Source organism: Somniosus microcephalus, chromosome 21 (assembly GCF_052327205.1).
Source record: "Somniosus microcephalus isolate GS21.2 chromosome 21, FLI_Smic_1.0, whole genome shotgun sequence".
Lineage (NCBI taxonomy): Eukaryota > Metazoa > Chordata > Chondrichthyes > Squaliformes > Somniosidae > Somniosus > Somniosus microcephalus.
Genome location: NC_141007.1, coordinates 45,351,126 through 45,370,658, shown reverse-complemented (window position 1 = coordinate 45,370,658; position 19,533 = coordinate 45,351,126). Strand labels below are relative to the sequence as shown.

At 40.3% G+C, this 19,533-nt stretch overlaps 1 protein-coding gene across 19 annotated transcripts in view; it reads right to left on the bottom strand.

Annotated features, from left to right (window-relative positions):
* The window catches only part of tnrc6c1 (trinucleotide repeat containing adaptor 6C1), a 672,712-nt gene that overhangs the window by 33,393 nt on the left and 619,786 nt on the right, over positions 1–19,533 (bottom strand). For 18 of the 19 annotated variants that reach the window (XM_085963536.1, XM_085963535.1, XM_085963529.1 and 15 more), the window contains 5 exons: positions 16,239–18,872; positions 8,130–8,336; positions 4,320–4,507; positions 4,108–4,188; positions 1,845–1,902 (listed from right to left, as the gene is read on the bottom strand). In XM_085963536.1, coding sequence (XP_085819662.1) covers positions 1,845–1,902; positions 4,108–4,188; positions 4,320–4,507; positions 8,130–8,336; positions 16,239–18,872 — 3,168 coding nt within the window. The remainder of the gene's footprint in view (positions 1–1,844; positions 1,903–4,107; positions 4,189–4,319; positions 4,508–8,129; positions 8,337–16,238; positions 18,873–19,533) is intronic. The other variant, XM_085963539.1, reaches the window with a different exon arrangement.

Sequence of the window (19,533 nt, the reverse complement as noted above, 5' to 3'; positions counted from 1 at the left end):
TACATTAATGAAGGGTAGTAAGTAATTGATGGGTGGAGTAAGTATAGGTAGTGAGTATTAAGGGAATTAGAGTAATGAAGAGGGTGATGGAGGTGGATCCAATTATTTTATGGGCATTTTGGCTGCAGGGGATTGGGAATCTAGTTTAATTTAATATTTACAGATAAATAAGTTGACAGGAACCATATATAGCCAGCACATAAATTAAATTGTGCCATTTATTTATTTACTTTTCAGTCGGTGGGTCAGGCAGCCTCAGACTTATTTTCAATTTTCAGCCTCTGTTTTTATTTAAGGAGATAAATTTGGTAAGAAAAAAAAACAGTAGCCACAAGTTCAAAAATAATCTGGTACTTCTGAAGTTTCTGATGGGATGAGCACTGAAAAAATAATCTGGGAGACTCATTTGGAAAGAACAGCCTAGGAGTAAGTCACGTAACAGGGAATCATCCAATCACAACAAAGAAAATGGTCTAGAATAGCACCATAGTTGGAGATGCAGATAGGAGGACTCAATTGCAGCTAAGTGCAATAAATAGTAAATTCAAGCCAAAATATGAAAATTCAAGTGTGACATACAGCAGGATGGAAATAGTGTGACAGACAGTGAAGCTCAACAGGGCCAGATTTTTAATTATTGTTTTCGTAGTCCGAGCCCAACTGGACTGTATTTTTACATTATTCCTGCAGGGCCACAGCAGGCAACTGAACCCAGCAGGGCCACATTTTAATAATTTAAAAAAGACTAGCAAACAGCTGCTCCAAAAGGAGCTGTAGGCTTAATTGATAAACTTTAAGCAGGGAAAGGCTTAGCGTGATTGACTGGAGTAGCCATGAACAGTGAGCAGGTCATAGGACATAGAAATACATAGCGCTTACAGCAGGGAATCAGGCCATTCGGCCCTACCAGCTTGTGTCAGCATTTATCCTGCATACAAGCAAATAGTCCTGTGCTGTTGTAGTATCCTTTTATTCCCTTTACCTTCATCGATCGAACCAATCTAATCTTGAATGTTGATAGTTTCTGCCACCATAAGAAATGGGAACAAATTTGAGCCCAAAGGTGTTTTCTTCTCTAATGGGCAATGGAAAATTTGACAGTGGGAAAGATTGAGGGGGATGCGGGACTGTCATAAGCACCAGCTAAACAGGGAGGACAATTGCCAATGGGCCTGAAGGCCAACTGGGACCTCCATAAGGTCGAGAGTGGAGAGTGGGAAAGTGGACTTGTCTTAAGAACCAAATAGAGAATGGAGAACACACAACCAGACCACCAAATCATTCGCCCAGGTTCTTTCCTACGCCCCCCCCTCCAAGTGACCAGGTAGTGGGGGCACTTTAGGGCTAAGCAGTGATTCGGAGAGCAAAGCCATTAAAGGCCAGGGCAGCCATTGGCCAGGCAGCAAGATTAGAGACAGGAGCCACAGACTGGGCAGTGGACAGGCTGCCATAATTGTTGTTTATATTTTCTTTTATCGAGAAAAGTTAGGTTGGCCACCAAGGTGCAAGGCCACTATTATGGCCATTTTTATAAAGCAGGGGAACCAGTCTGGGCACTGGAGCCAGCGAGGAAACAAGACTGAGGGCAGGATCCAGTGGGGGAATAAGACCCATAGCCACCATAATTAGCATTGAAAATTTTGTTATATGTATTTTTTGTTTAAAAAGTGGGTAGCAAGGCCCTCTAGGGACTGGAGCCATAGACCTGGCAACAAGGCCCAAAACCAGCAAAGCAGATGTTACTTTTAAGCAGAAAATGGGGTGTCCCGTGAACCCTGTTTATGCTTCGAAGTCTCCACAAGAAAAAAGTTTAGTCCACTTCAGTACTCTTCTTTTGGACTTACCCATAGCCTGATCAAGATTCAGGTTATTACTTTTCAGAGCCTCTTCTGCTGGTTCCCTCTGTAAATTTAATATAGATCATATTTAATTGTTTGTATAATAGGTGTCAAAAATAAAACTTGCTCACAGCAAAGAAGTTACTGATTAATTGGGAAGCTACATGAAATAACAAGAATGCTACATGAAATAACAAGAATAATACTGATAAGAACCTGCAACTGTTATAGTAGTCAGAAAGTTTGGTTTGTTTACTAAAAAGATTACAGGTACTTCCAATGAAAAGCATTTGTCCTGTATGTACCTACAGCATTTCTGAATCCAACCCTTGCAACAGTAGTTGAGATTCAGTCTGTTTGGTTACAGTCTGACCAAGACATACAGTTTTATTTTTGAAGTGTTCCCTAAGTGTTTGCTGTGTTCAGTTTCTAGTCTGCAATCAGACAGAATGGGCTGGATTTTCATTGAGTCGTCGGGTTGGAGGCAGGACTACAATCGGGGTTGTAGTCCTGCCTCCATCGAGATGCGGCCAATCCACGCGATTTTAACTTGATTGACCTTGTTGCGCCCGCCCAGCAGGCTGAGCAGGCCAATTAAGGGCCACCCAGCAACAGGTGACGTCACAGACTGAAATTTCATCTGTCAAGAGATTTTGACAGATGAAATATCAGCGTTTCACAGCTGTTTGAAGCTGTCAAACACTGACAGTTTTACTTCTAACCTGAGTCCTTCTCCACAGACTCAGAAATCTCTCCTGCACAGAAAGCTGAAGGCTGTCACTTGACAGTTCGCAGCCATTCTGCTTTCTGTGCCGGTGAGATGACGGACTCCCGGGACCGAAAGGAAGGAAGGCTGTAAAGGTAAGAAAAGGTCATTTATACTTCTTTAATCACTTTAGACACACCAAACACACTTACCTCTGCACTCATGCACACATCACTCACCCCCTCCAAGTCCTTCAACCCGACTCTAACTGGGCGTGGTTTGGAGCCATTGGGAATCCCACACTTCAACCTTCAAAATAGGGATTAGGCTAAAAACTGCCTGTTAACGGGCAGTTAATTGGCACTAATCCCTTCCCGCCTAGGGTAGGCGGGTCCCAGTGCGGGGCGGGTACCCGCCTCCTTTGAAACTGGCATGGAGGCGGGTTGGGGCGGGACCCCCGATTTCGGGATTTTAATCCCCCGCACGCCTCCAATCCCAACTCCACGGCACAATGAAAATCCTGCCCAATATTTCAAACAGATTGGGTTACTGAAGAATCTGCATGAGTATCCATCTGACCAACATTAGTGGTGCACCCAGTTCCACAAAATTAAGCAACATAGGTAGTATGAAAAGTTACTCTTCAAAAAGGTAGGAATGGATTTGATACAATGCTGTGGCAGATAAGACAGTAAGAATTTATTTCCTGCTCCTCATTTCAACCTGCAAGAATTTTTTTCTTCAGAATTAGTGAAATCAGGAATTTCCAGTTTTCAAAGAAACAGGAAAGGATCGTTGACAAACACACCTGACCTTACATAAACCTCACCATCAATCGTCACCATTTCTGCTTGTTGTCTCTCCAGAAACTGATCAAATTACCTCAACTCCATTTATTTACACTCTTGGTTTTGCTGTTCTTTCTTGATAACTAAATCCACAAATCTATCACTTTCTGTCTAAAAGAGTTGATTCTGACTTCTTTCCAGTCATAACTTACTACAGTAATTTCAACTTTTGCATCATGGTATTTAATCTTTCACCACAGGTGAACAATTTGCCTGTATCATCTCATCAACCCTTTCATAATTTTGAAAATTTTATTATTAGATCATCTCAAATTATTCTCTTATTTGCCTTTTTCAATGCAGAAAAGGACTGGATTGACTGTTTAATACGTTTATCTACAATAAGCGCTAGTTCTCATTTCTGATCAGCATTTTGTAACTGTTCCATTTAACATACACTCGCACCAGATTCATAATCCACAATTTACTGAAGTGGTGCCTACTGGCAGTTACCCAAGCAGAGAGGGGTTCCTCACTGGCAAGACCCGACTTATACTACCCACTTGCAATTTCAACTGAGTCACAAGAGACCTCTGTGCATGCATTCTTACACAAGTGTGCAGAGTTCCATTATGCCTTCGCAAATTTTTTTTTTTTTTTTAATTTTTTTTAATTTTTTTTTTTTAAAAAGGTGGCTTTAAGTTTATAAAGTGCCTTCTGACCCCTTTTTAAACTCAACCCTCAAGTCACTGGAGTTTAACAAAAAGATACTTACAGGGAAGCCCATATCAGTCAATTGTTTTATCAGGCGGTTCATAAGCCAAGTCTCCTCTTGCTTATTGGATGCTTTCATGCCCTAAAAAAAAAAGCAAATACCTTATTCAGAATTTTTTCAACATTACCCACAACAGTAGTCAAACTCGTTGTCCCCACCACTAGTACAAAATATGCATTTTTGCAAATCACCCAAATACAAAAAAAAAGTACCTTTTGATGCACTTTCTTGTTGGCATTGCCCCAGCCTGAGGAATTACAGGAAGAGTTGTTCTCCTGAGAAGCTGCATTATTCCACATTCCCATTTCCCCCTCATCCTCTTCCCAGTTAGGATGATGGCTACTATTGAGGCCAATTTCATCTCCACCACTGACCCAACCTTCTTGCATAGATTTGGAGGCTGAATAATAAAAAAAAGTTAAATGAAATTTCAAATCATGTCGTGGTAAGGCAATCAATATCTTTTGAAGAATAAAGTAAGCTTGCAACGTAACTGCACTTAAACATCCCTGCCACACTACAGGAGTTCAAAGAAAAGTTTAATTCTGTGTACTTCTGTTTCGCAGCTTTAATGACCTCTACCAGTTTGATAGCTATGTCACGAAGACACACTACAATTAACCACTACCGCACAAATAATTATTTTTTCAAAAATTTAAATTTAAGTTTTTAACGGGGCTAAAAATAAACGTACCTTTCTTTAAAGTATTTTTAAATGATAAATCAGTGGAAAAAAGTGTTAATTGGCAGAGCTTTACTGGGAGTGCATTCTATATATCCACTAATCTATCAGAGGAGATTGCTTTCTAAACTCGCTTGCGGTTTGTTAAGGTTGCTCTCGTGCCCTCTACTTCTGTGCACAGTCCAAGTTAATCAACCTGCTTAGATCTATACTACCCATTACCCTCAGCATTTTAAAAACTTGTCTGATGTACTTTTAGTCTGTTCTTGAATAAAAATAAATTCAGTTCTGTGTCTTACTTTCCCAGTGCCTCACTCTCTTCTGCTTGAAAACAATCAAGGGTATACAGACATAACAGTACTCAAATAAGTGAAAATAAAATGCACAATATATTTTGAGTTTTGAAAATTTCTTCGTCCCGTCCACCAGTTAAATGGTTGCATTTTAAATTGAATGAAACTGTCTCATTAATGTTTTGTTTCTATTGTGTTTAGTATTTGTGGTGGTTTAGAAATCTAAAACAATTCAGTCTAAAATTATGTTACACAATATTTCAAACTGTTGTCTTATTATTTTTTCAAGCCAAACTGCTGAGGCAATCATGGCCACCAGCAAAGATATTAAAAATCTTGGAATTCAACCCTTCAACTCAACATAGTAAAACAGCAGCATAATAAGACACATGAACATTTCTGTTCTTCCAACAGTACCTTTCCCTGACTCTTTTGCAATGATACACATTTCAAAATAAGCTTGAATTCTGAAGATCATACCATTTTCAATTCTAATGCATAAAACAAATTCAGGACACAGTTAATGAAGGTGACATTTACAATAATCTTAGAGGAAATATTAATCTCTAAACAACTGAAATACCATTTCTATTGGAATTTTTCAAATCAAGCAGTCAGAAAAATGAAAGTCCCAATGAAATGTTGCAAATATTCAGCACTCTGCACAACAAAACCATCTTGTTTCTATTTACATTTTTCTTGCTGATCTAGTTTATTCCCAGGTATGTATTTTTTGTTAAAACTTGCCACTCACTTATCATAGTTAATAATGATCAAACTTTGCCTTTCTTACATTGGGATGCATTATCAAACCATGGGAATCTTTATTTTTAGCAATTTTATTTTCCCCAATACTTCTGCTCTGTAGTTAACATCTTTTTTACTTAGAATAAAAGATGAAGCCCTCAGAACCTTTCTAAATGATTAAAAAAATTGTTACATGCCAACTAGGGTTGAAACATATTTGAAAAATGGCCATTTCATCAACTCAGCTGATTCATACAAGAGATTGAGGAACATTTCCCACAGAAAACAGTGGGTACCTGAATCAATCTCACCAAATTCAAGCCGATATCTGGGTTTTGGTGTTTTCAATTAAACTGGCAACTTGCAAAATTTAGTTTACTCCTATAAATTTAAACGTTGTGGGATTATAATATAGAACAAGCTATTGTATATATATATATTTCTTTTTTTTTTTTAAATTCGTTTATGGGATGTGGGCGTCGCTGGCAAGGCCAGTATTTATTGCCCATCCCCAATTGCCCTAGAGAAGGTGGTGGTGAGCCGCCTTCTTGAACAGCTGCAGTCCATGTGGTGAAGGTGCTCCCAGTGCTGTTAGGGAGGGAGCTCCAGGATTTTGACCCAGCAACGATGAAGGATCGGCGATATACTTCTAAGTCAGGATGGTGTGTGACTTGGAGGTGGTGCTGTTCCCATGTGCCTGCTGCCCTTGTCCTTCTAGGTGGAAGAGGTCGCGGGTTTGGGAGGGGCTGCCGAAGAAGCCTTGGCGAATTGTTGCAGTGCATCTTGTAGATGGTACACACTGCAGCCACGATACACCGGTGGTGGAGGGAGTGAATGTTTAAGGTGATAGATGGGGTGCCAATCAAGCAGGCTGCTTTGTCCTGGATGGTGTCAAGCTTCTTGAATGTTGTTGGAGCTGCATCCAGGCAAGTGAAGAGTATTCCATCACACTCCTTACTTGTGCCTTGTAGATGGTAGAAAGGCTTTGGGGAGTCAGGAGGTGAGACACTCGCCGCAGAATACCTAGCCTCTGACCTGCTCTTGTTGCCACAGTATTTGTGACTGGTCCAGTTAAGTTTCTGGTCAATGGTGACCCCCAGGATGTTGATGGTGGGGGATTCGGCGATGGTAATGCCATTGAATGTCAAGGGGCAGTGGATAGACTCTCACTTGTTGGAGATAGTCATTGCCTGGCACTTCTGTGGCACGAATGTTACCTGCTCCTCATCAGTCCAAGCCTGAACGTCATCCAGGTCTTGTTGCATGCGGGCATGGACTGCTTCATGTTGTGAATGGCACTGAACACTGTGCAGTCATCAGTGAATATCCCCATTTCTGACTTTATGTTGGAGGGAAGGTCATTGATGAAGCAGCTGAAGATGGTTGGATCTAGGATACTGCCCTGAGGAACTCCTGCTGCGATGTCCTGGGGCTGTGATGATTGACCTTCAATCACCACAACCATCTTCCTTTGTGCTAGGTATGACTCCAGCCAGTGGAGAGTTTTCCCTCCAATTCCCACTGACTTCAGTTTTACTAGGCTCCTTGATGCCACACTCGGTCAAATGCCACCTTGATGTCAAGGGCAGTCACTCTCACCTCACCTCTGGAAGTCAGCTCCTTTGTCCATGTTTGGACCAAGGCTGTAATGAGGTCTGGAGCCAAATGGTCTTGGCGGAACCCAAACTGGGCATCAGTGAGCAGGTTATTGGTGAGTAAGTGCCGCTTGATAGCACTGTCAATGACACCTTCCATCACTTTGCTGATGATTGAGAGTAGACTGATGAGGCGGTAATTGGTTGGATTGGATTTGTCCTGCTTTTTGTTGACTGGACATACCTGGGCAGTTTTCCACATCGTCGGTTAGATGTCAGTGTTGTAGCTGTACTGGAACAGCTTGGCGAGAGGCGCGGCTAGTTCTGGAGCACGAGTCTTCAGCACGATAGCCGGGATGTTGTCGGGGCCCATAGCCTTTGCTGTATCCAGTGCGCTCAGCCGTTTGATATCACGTGGAGTGAAGCGAATTGGCTGAAGACTGGCTTCTGTGATGGCGAGGACCTCAGGAGGAGAAAACACTACTCACACCCATTTGCAATATTCATTTCACAAATCCCGATTATGGACGATATCAATATTGTCTGAACCCATTGTCCTCATGGAGAAACACCATCAAAATGCTGCTCATTTCAATAGCAGCTTTATCTTGGTAAAATGTCAAAAGTTAGTGCATAAGCAGTTAAGCATCTGACCACAGAAATGAAACACTCCTACAGAAAAAACCTGCTCTTATATTTTGTTACCTGGTTTGCACATTGCCGGGACAGCAGCTGGAGCATTCCCTCTTGCAAAATTCCCCGTTGACTCTGCAGTATTATCTCCCCAACTTGAACTGCTGTTGGGAGGTTTGCCCCATGCTGAAGTCCCATTATCGACCGTGGTAGATGGAGAAGGAGGCTCACCCCAAGAGTTCTCAGTCTTCGTAGGAACACTGAGTGTTTCTCCCCAGCCTGTGAAAATATTAAAGCCCTCATCTTATGAATCCAAATAGAGTGTACATTGGCCAAAAGTTCTCCCATTTGATTTCTGACTATGCAACCATCAATTAAAGCAATGGCTTTGATGAATACAACACATCTCTAACAACTTATATATCCAATTAATTGAATATTATTTAGTTTAAACATGTGGAAAATGTTGGTTAGTCTGGTGGTTCAGTATCTTAGACTAAGATAACTGAAGGTGACAATGTTGAAGGCCTGATTTCCAACAGCTTTTGCTTCCATTTTTTATGTATTTTGCCCCAGTTTGCCTCCTATTATCTGAAATGTTCACTGACTAGTCAGGAACAAGTGCTGAATTATATTGAAACATGCAGTTCCTGTTCATTTTTTCTTGTTGCCCTGGCAACTCTCATCCAGTTGGCACTGTGGTTGATAAAGTTAACTTGCTATCTGGAGGGAGAAAATGCAGTGTAGGAACATAGGAACAGGAGTAGGCCATTCAGCCCCTCTATCCTGCTCCGTCATTCAATTAGATCATGGCTGATCTGTACCTCAACTTCATTATCCCAACTTAGCTCCATATCCTTTGATACCCTTACCTAATCAAAATCTATCAATCTCAGTCTTGAAAGCTCCAAGTGTCCCAAGATGCACATTTTTGGGAACTACTCTGTGAAATAGTGTTTCCTAATTACTCTTCTAAATGGCCTAACTCCAATTTTAAGATTATGTCCCCTCATTCTTGACTCCCCCACCAGAGGAAATCGTTTCTCTATGTCTACCGTCTCAAATCTTTTTAACATTTTAAACACCTCGATCAGATCACTACTCAACCTTCTATACTCGAGGGAATCCAAGTCAATTTTATGCAACCTGTCCTCATAAATTAACCTTCTGAGCCCTGGAATCATTCTATTGAAATTTGAAGTTTGATGGTGAAGTTTGAATTGCATCCTTGTCAGGGATCCAAAACCAAGTCTTCCCAGTTTGTAGTGCAATGCACAAACATTGCAGCACTTAGTTTTAAATTATTAGCATTTTTGTCAATTATCCATCACATCTCTAACAGAAGTAATTGACAGGGAAGGACGAAAAACACGAACAGTTGCAGGCTGAAAACTCTATACTGAATTTTGTTTGATCCCTGGATATATATAAATTTAAAAGAATATTTGGCCTTTTGCCACGATACAAATCCTAAACATAATAATTGGTCTAAATGAGTTTCCAGTTTAGTATTGTAGGATCTTAACTCTGCATTAGTCCTGTAACTGAATTTCAATCCTGTAACTGAATTTCAAACTAATATTGTCTATAGTGTTAGCCAAATAGTTTTCTTCCAAATGTACTACATAAAGTTGTGCCCAAAAGGGACTTAACACATTATAGTTAACACTTGAATATCTGAAAATGGACATCAATTTTTTTTTAGCATTCCAAAAACTTAACTTGCAGCTATACTGCATTTTCAATTTTAGCACAACAGAATTGTACTATATTGAACATATGAAATATATTCAGATTTGAAGACTAGAGAAGCAAATTAATTTTTAAATAGTTTCCATTCAACATTGAATTTAAGTTATACATTTCTGATTTCTTAAATTCACAACGTAGATATTTAAATTAAACAAAATATAGCACACTTTACTATAGCACATTCAAACAAGCAGTGAGCAGCCACCAGGGGGCAAAGGATTTATTTGAACATGAATGCCTCCATTTTGTTGTGCTGTATTTTTGTTGTGTTTCTTCTTGCACTTGGTCTGCCTCATCTTAAATTCAGACACGCTCATCTGAATTTTCTTTCATAGTATTTATTTTATTGTAGATTAGTCATTCCTTTCCCATTATATTTACCATACCCTTTGCCATTTTCATTTCATTTTAGTTTACTGTTTTTAAAATTAAAATAGCCATTATATTTTACCGTAACCCCTCAAATATTTTAAAAGGTAACAGCTGTCCTAGCACTTGCTCTAGTTTCCATGGAAGTGACTTTGAAAGGGCAATGCATGTCATTCCTATTTGTCAATGTACTAATGTACTGCCCCACTGCAGATATGCAGACTAACAGAGCGCCACATGCTATACGCATCACTAATATTCCTGGAAACCAGCCAGCTGAAGGAGACTGCTCACATTTAGTATGTATTTCATTGTCAACTCAACCAGAAAAATCTCAGTTAAAAGGGTGCAACACAATATTTCTAAATGCTTCAGTTATAAATAAACAATTTTATATATAAAACTAGATTTTAAAGAGTATAATGTGTCGTATTATCATTAACCGAAAGGAAATGGATAGCTTGAGCTAAGCAACGAACTCAAGGGCACCTAATCTTCTCAAAAATACCGCTTAAATAAGTCACATTGAGAACTTGTTCTTCCTTAGGCCATTTTCCATAAATTCAAACTTTTAACTTAGTAAAAAAGTGGCATTATTAGATGGAGGGAAATGTGTCCTTTACACAACAGGGATGCATAGATCATTTACAGTAGATTTTCAGCAAGACCATTTCTTTTTGAAAGATAAAAGCACAATGTGCTTAAATCATGACCAAATGTAGCACTATAAATGAACAGAATTTTGTTCTACTGCAAGAGAAAACACATGTTTCAGAACAATAAAATGCTTAATAGTGGAACCTGAACCAATAGTAAAAGTAGTTCATCTCTGCAGTGAATGATTAGGAGGAGCACATAGCTAATCAACTTTTATAGTTTATGATTTGTCATTTGGAATAAAGCAACAGCCGTAACACCCTTTTTTGTCCAGGTTGCAGTTATGCATGGTAGTCACCATTCCAGAATACAGAAATCATCGTTCTATTTTAGACCTTAGTGATGTCCATAATTCAGTGAACATTTTTTTTTTTTATCTTGAGGTATTAACAAACACACACTCTTAATATTAAGTCCCATTTTCTACATTAACTTCACAGGGTGTCAACCACCCTACTTTTAACATCTAAAATTTTAATTTTAATGCACTGGATTAAAATAACTTCTTGGCAAGTAAATAGGTCCCCCATTTTCAAAATGCCTAGTTGTCTTGCATAAATTGATAAAAGTGAACAATTATTTACAGGAAGAGGATAACCTGAACTCTAATTCAGACAACATGTTCTGCCTTCATTATCGTTGCTTTCTTTAGAATTGGTAATAAGTGCACAAGGCGTTGGCATATGCAAATCGGAGCTAAATATTCAGCAGGAACGGAGCAAATAATATGAAAATAGTTAACATTAAACACGCTACTTGTTAATCACAGACTGTAAGCATTAGAAATTAGTCAAGAAAACGACTAATTATTGTTATTGCATTTTGTTGCTGAAATTAATTTTAATAATGTAATTATTATATAGAATGAAAGGTAAAATAAAGTGACCAACCAGCTAAATCTTTTACAAGAGGACTGGAGAATTGCAAATGTTACACCCCCAGCAACTACAGGCCAGTCAGTTTAAACTCGGTAGTGGGGAAGCTTTTAGAAACGATAATCCGGGACAAAATTGTCACTTGGACAAGTGTGGATTAATTAAGGAAAATCAGCACGGATTTGTTAAAGGCAAATCGTGTTTAACTAACTTGATTGAGTTTTTTGATGAGGTAACAGAGAGGGTTGATGAGGGCAATGCGGTTGATGTGGTGTACATGGACTTCCAAAAGGCGTTTGATAAAGTGTCACATAATAGGCTTGCCAGCAAAGTTGAAGCCCATGGAATAAAAGGGTCAGTGGCAGCATGGATACGAAATTGGCTAAGTGACAGGAAACGGAGTAGTGGTGAACGGTTGTTTTTCAGACTGGAGGAAGGTGTTCCCCAGGGGTCGGTACTAGGACCGCTGCTTTTATTGATATATATTAGTGACTTGGACTTGGGTGTACAGGGCACAATTTCAAAATGACACAAAACTTGGAAACAGTGAACAGCGCGGAGGTTATTGTGATAGACTTCAAGAGGACATAAACATGCTGGTGGAATGGGCGGACACGTGGCAGATGAAATTAACACAAAAGTGCGAAGTGATACATTTTGGTTGGAAGAATGAGGAGAGGCAATATAAACTTAGGGGAACAATTCTAAATGGGGGTGCAGGAACAGAGACACCTCTGGGTATATGTGCACAACTCGTTGAAGGTGGCAGGGCAGGTTGAGAAAGCGGTTAAAAAAGCATACGAGATCCTGGGCTTTATAAATAGAGCCATAGAGTACAAAAGCAAGGAAGTTATGATGAACCTTTATAAAACACTCGTACGTCCTCAACTGGAGTATTGTGTCCAATTCTGGGCACCGCACTTTAGGAAGGATGTGAAGGCCTGAGAGAGATTTGCAGAAAAGGTGTACAAGAATGGTTCCAGTGATGAGGGACTTCAGTTACATGGATAGACTGGAGAAGCTGGGGTTGTTCTCCTTAGAGCAGAGAAGGTTGAGAGGAGATTTGATAGAGGTGTTCAAAATGGAGGAGAGAGAAACTGTTCCCATTGGCGGAAGGGTCGAGAACCAGAGGACACAGATTTAAGGTGATTGGCAGAAGAACCAAAGGCGACATGAGGAAAAACTTTTTTACGCAGCGAGTGGTTATGATCTGGAATGCACTGCCTGAAAGGGTGGTGGAGGCAGATTCATTTGTGGCTTTCAAAAGGGAATTGGTTAAGTGCCGGAATGAAAAAAAATTGCAGGGATACAGGGAAAAAGGCGGGGGAGTAAGACTAGCTGAAGTGCTCTTGCAGAAAGCTGGCACGAATGGTCTTCTTCTGTGTTGTAACCATTCTATGATTTTATGAAGGCAGAGTTAAGACTAACAATCTTCTCACTTGAAACAATTTTAGGGGACTACAACATTTTAGAATTACACATTTCTCATATAGCAAAACCTATTAATATAATCCTAATGCAACTTGTTAAATAACAGCATATAATGCACCAGAAAGATACTACCCAATCATAATTTGCAGATATTAATTGTAAAAGCTAATTCTTCTCAAACTTCAGTGATACTATACACTACACAGCATTACAACATTTCCCAGCATTTCTCCCATCAATGATGTGAATATACAGCCCAGCTATCACAAATGTGCATTTCTTGAAAAGGGTATTTCCTTATGGGGTGAGTTTAAAAAAAAAAGCAGCTACATAAGACAGGATTACATAAAGCTGCACCAAAACTAGAAACCACAAAACAGCCACAAAGACATCCTATTACTCATCACTTAATGTATGCCCCATGTAAATCATTCAGAATCTTAATTACAAAATGTGCTGCAGATACCGAGGGGACTTTGAGACTTGTGGGCTCAAATTTTGCTTACGTTAGCTCATTTGAAACCCTCAATTGTATTCTATATTAAAACATCTTTAACTTTTGAGTTCTATAAATGTTTCAGAAACTTAAATTAACAATTTAGATTAATGGAACACAATGAGGCAAGAATAATATAACTAACCTACCAGCCAAGAATATATGCAAAAATGTGGTGGTGTAAATGAGAATACTATTGCGTAGTTTCAATGGCACTACAATCTGGTCTTACTAGGATTAACCATTTTCTATTCAACTTATTAAAATGATTCTTAAACTACAACTAGCTGAGTAGCTAGTGATGTTTGAATTCATACTTTTGCTGGGGACATTTGCCAGATAATAAAAGTAGGTGAGGGAAGAGAAAGGATGAAAAGTCAATCATACTGAAGTACATTCCTCAAGAGTCATCTTTGGAGCAAAACTGAATTTGGTTGAGGCTGGTTGCCAAACCCATATTGCCTACCAAGCTCAAGGAGCAAGCGTGCCAACAGAAGGCAATATGAAGAAGAAAAAAAAAATGAAATAAGAGGAAAAATATATATGAATCTTAACTTCAGATTTACAACCACCTGAAATGTTAAACATACTAACTCAGTAAAGGAAATTAACAGTATTTGCAAACTGTCAGTTTTAATATCTAAAATATGTATTTCTATTACTTTGATCAGTAATCTTGTAAGCCAGGATAAGATCAACCATCTAAGTTTCTAATTTTATCAAATGTAAACTTATTAGAAACATCACTCACATCCTAGGACATTTTGTTCATATGCCTAAAAATGCAATCTGTAACCCGTGATTGGAAATCCTTTTTTGAAATCAGGGCTCATATCTCCAGATCACCTAATTATCAATTATCTTGTAATGTGTGTAATGTGTGTCTCTCTCTAACACAGTAACAACTCTCATATTTTGAGACTGTTGCAGGGGAAACAGGACAAGTGCTCCAGTTTTCTTCGCACAGAAAGCAACTGCTAAATTTAAACACTTTTCATTACAGGAATTAACCTTCAACATTATTAAATGACCACTTTGCAGAAAAAAAAACTGAGAAAGTGAAAAATTTACAGGTCCTCAATATCTGTAGGACACAAATTCCAAGTGGCAAAGTTCATGCATCAAGTACATGTTATGCACTCATATTACATTCCCGTTTTACATGTAAACAAGAATAAGCTCTGGGAAAACGTGGAGTCTAAACAGATTGCTCCGTCCCCCCCCCCACGAGTTATACGGTTACATTTGCATTGCTGCAAGGCAGAAACCCTTTATGGAGTTGTTTAAAATTAGTACATAGAAATATAGACATCATTTGTAGTATTCAAGGAAATTTACAATTTCACAAATGTACCATAACAAGCAGGAGTGTTAAGCTTTATAATGGCAATTTTTAGAATGAATCTACACAGATGGTTAGCTTGGTGGTGCAAACAGCCCCAGTGTTAAGCTTAATTTTTTTTTTTGGAGCGACTGGTCCAGGAGCGGTATACATGGAAACAATGCAGGTCCTGGTTTGAATGTCACCAATCTAGATACTGTAAGCCAAGTTTGCAGTTTTTTTGGCTGAACTGCTGTCAAACTTCTTTCTTTTCCCACATAGGAACCTCAGTTTGTAGATGCACTGGTCTGCTGGCCACAAGCCCCCCAACATTTCTGCTGCTTCTGACCAAAAAACAGGAAACTCCACACGTGGGGCCATTTAAATTGTCCTCCTATAATGCACTGGCCCAGGCAGAGAGGGCAGGCAAGTGACTTGTTCCAAAGGCTTTCTGTTCTGTAATCAACCAACAGCAGATGTACAGTATTGGAGCAGCTCAACTGACTGTAATAAGCACAGTTTAAAAAAGTGGGTACCTGACCTCAACTGAAGCATTGGGGGAAAGGAACCAAGTACTGTAGCTATACTTCACCCATTTGATGCTGTATAGAAGGTTACTGTGCACATAGATCATATTATTGCCACCCAATTAGCTATGCCTCTCAGCAATAACTACAACTCTAGTGATATTAGGTGTACTTTTGTAAGTGTGCGCTCTGGCACTGAGCTTTACCAGCTGCAAAGTTAAATTGAGAATTCCAGTGCATACTTCCCACAATTTAATAGGGATTAATTAGTTAATTAATGGAAATAAATCATGGGGGATGCAGGCCCAATGTCTAAAACTCCAATCTGGGAGAGCAATTAATAACATTGTCCCTAATATATTGTACATATACTGCATGTCAGTCACACAGAGAAGTGGGCGAGTCAATTTGGGCTGCTCCAATACATCTGCTATTGGTTGATTACAGAACAGAAAGCGTTTGGAACAAGTCATTTGTCTTCCCTCTTTGCCAGTCAGAAAAAATATGCAGCAGGGCTTGAAAGGCGTTAAGATGGGGACAAAATTTACTTTAGTATTCCACAGGTAAGCGTATAGGCCATAACTCAAATGTCATTGGATACTGGGTGCATCCTGCATTTCTACTTTCAGTGTCAGGAAATGAGGCGCATTTCAGTAATGTTTCCAGACCTTCTTAAAAATAACAATTTCCATCGCATAGGTCAACTTAAATCTCATGTTTCTAAAAGAAAACTGAAATTTTAGTGATTCCTACCTGGACCGAGTAGTGGAGACCGGTTTTGCGTGGCACTTGACTGATGAGGCTGAGATGGTTGCTGTTCAGCCACGGTGTTGTTACTGCTATGATTCACAGGATTGTTTCTATCCCACATGTTTACAGTCTTCTTATAATTGGTTGGGTCTCCCCAAGCTGAGGTACCATCATCGATCTCGATTTTGCGGCGAATAGATGGTGGGGAAGGCTCTTCCCAGCCAGTGGGTTCACTGTCCTTCTGTTTTGTAGGCAAAGGCCCACCAACCCAACCCGAATTCGACTGTTTAACAGAAGCAGCCCCTCCCCAGGTGCCAACATTATTATCCGGAGGTTTATTTCCCCAGTTCTGTGGTGCATTCGATTTTGAAGGCTCTCCCCAGCCTGTACTTGGACTTGGCTTGCTGTTGGTACCATTACCCCATCCACTAGTCTGTGGTCTGGTGGTCTCATTCCAATTAGGTCCAGTTCGGTTGTTTTCGTTATCCCAACTAGATCCATTTTTTTTCCCCTCACCTAAAGGTCCTGCAGCAGAATCAGTCCAATCTCCCCCTCCTCCACCACTCCCTACTACTCCCCCTCCTCCTGATGTCCAGCCTTGGTTAGTTTTCTGTCCTTCACCCCAATTTTGAGGCTTGGGTTTCTGAGAGTCTGCCCAAGTTGGTGGCTTCTCCTCCTGATTAGAAACCCCACCCCAGGCATGGCCACTTTTGGCAGCAGCAGCAACAGTAGTAGAATTAGCAGAATCCCCCCATCCCCCTTGGCCATTAGATACTTTGTCTCCCCAACCTGTGTTATTAGACATGACCGTTGGTGGAGGATTTCCCCACCCAGATACTGAAGAGGTATTAGTACTGCTCATGCTGGACCCATCACTTCTCCCCCCTGAGTTTGAAGACTGGGCAGCAGCTGAACCCCAGGCCTCAGTTCCATTGTCATTTTTTCGCTCAAACCTAGGGGATTCTTGAATTTCCCAGGAAATGTTCTGCTTTACTGGTGTCTGTCCCCATCCAGTATTACACAAGACTCTAGGATCATGATCTGGCTTTGATACAACACTCTGGACCAGTCCTTGTTGTTCAATCATCCCTTTATCAGTCTTTCGTCGGCTACTACCATGCCTTCCTGTATTTCTTCCGGTGCTTCCTTCATGATGACTACTGCCGCTTTCATTACTCCCCTCACTATCAGTGGTACCTGATTCAGAAGGTTTGGCCCAAGAGTTAATTTGTTCATTACCTTGCTGCAAAACAGGAGTTTGGCTGCTAACACAAAGGCCCTCCCATCCACATGATCCTTTCCCATTGCCATTTGCTTCATTACTGGAATGCTGGTTAGAGGGTTTGCCCCATTCTCCGTTTACACCATTGCTAGTGTTCCTGTTGGATGGTGTGTTTCCCCAAGCTCCAATGTTACTGGGACCAGAGTGCAAGCCCCCAGTGGTACCAGCCCTGGTCCATGGCAGTACCCCAGGACTGGTAGGGGGACCGGAGTCCCAAGCATTGCTTCCAACATCCTTTTGTACAGCACTATTGGAATTGTTTGCTAATGTTTGTTTAGCACTTAAACTTAATGCAGAATTCACAGTGTCTCCATTCCCCTGACTAAACCCCGAGTTACCGTTGGTGGCTGTAGGATTAGTGTGTGGCACGCCCCACACTGAGTTGCATGAAGGATTGTTCACTCCTTCGCCATTACTGCCATTGAGTTGAGAAACTGCAGATGACCCACTAGCACCAGGAAGGTTTTGAAGATGGGATGGGTTTATTGCACCCATACCTACAGTCATTGCCCAGCCTCCTGGTACAGAAACGTTAGGCAGTCCATTTGCTTGCATTGCATTGATAGGGTTTGGTGAAGAGTTTATGGGGTTAGTGTTATTTGGTCCATCAGTGTTAAGGTTCTGAGGTTGTATGCTGAAAGACACATTCTGTGAAGTGGACGTTTGTGTATCTGTGCTCTCCTGCTGCAGCAAATTTCCCCAGGTATTCAATGTACCTGTCGGACCATTATTAGGGTTACCAAGATTCTGATCAATGGGATTACTTGGACTACAAATATTTGAAGTGTTTCCTCCTCCTACAGTTCCTTGAATTTCCTGCCCAACTACAGGCCAAGCAGCTGGGTTGGCATTGGGATTAAGATTCAGGTTAATGCCAGCAGATGTAGAAGCGCCCCAACAGTTTGGATTTACACTTACGATACTATCCATCTTTCCACTTCCACTGGTAGCAGAGCAGTGACCTATACCAGGGGCAGAGCCTGGGGCAACAGCCCACACCCTGGATGAATTTCCATTTCCACCATTTGCTCCACCTCCAATGGCACTCTGGTTTGAACTGCTTTGGACAAGTGCTCCATTACCACCATTATTGCAATTTTTGTTTTGTCCATTGAAGTTGCCTGGTGCACTCCCTGTAGCCATGCTACTATTATCTGAGCCACAGTTTGAGGCAGAGTCAGTGTCTGTGCATTCTGAGGCAGTTTCAGTCTCGTTTCCAGAAATGGAAGGCCAAGCCTCTTTGTCACTTCCGTCTATTATCACTTTATCCCAGATGCTGTTTGGTTCACTTCTAAAGGGGGGTTGTCCCCAGTGGGAATTTTCATAATGAGCTCCCAGACCACTGTGGCTGAGATCTGGAAAAGACCAAAGCAGAAGTGTAAGAAATATCTTTCATCAATTGATTAAAACAAGAGTCGCATGATTCAACTTCAGATCAAGTCATATAAAAACTTAGAACCAATTTTCAAACTGTGATTGCATCTATTCATTCCGATAAAAGTTTAATTCACAAGTTGAAACCTTACAAACCTAGCAAAAATAAAAAAGTTAACTCAAGAGATCAGAGCTGCAATTTAATATCAGCTGCCTGTTAGCTCGTCATACTTCTAGTGTTATAAAAGTATTTTAAAAGTGATTGACAAAAACAACTTTTTTTGGTACTCCAAGCATTTAATATGAAATCCCCCAAATTCTGAAACAAATTCAACTGCAAAACAATGATTCTGATTGTTAGTACTGTTCATCAAAAATTTCTATACAAAAGAAGTTAATAGGAGATGTACAAGAATAACTTGAATGAACAGTCTCATCTATTCCCTTTGCCCTTCTGAGGAAGCATGTGGCCTTCACATGGTTAAGATCAGCAAATCACGATGTGGAGGATTGCAGATATAACCCTTTCCGTACATGCTTTTTCCTTCCAATAGTGCTGACCAGTCCAATGGCCTTAGTTCAGCCATCAAAACCTGCTAAAGTTGAACTCGGTTACATTTAGGGCCCTTGGATCGTTCCTCT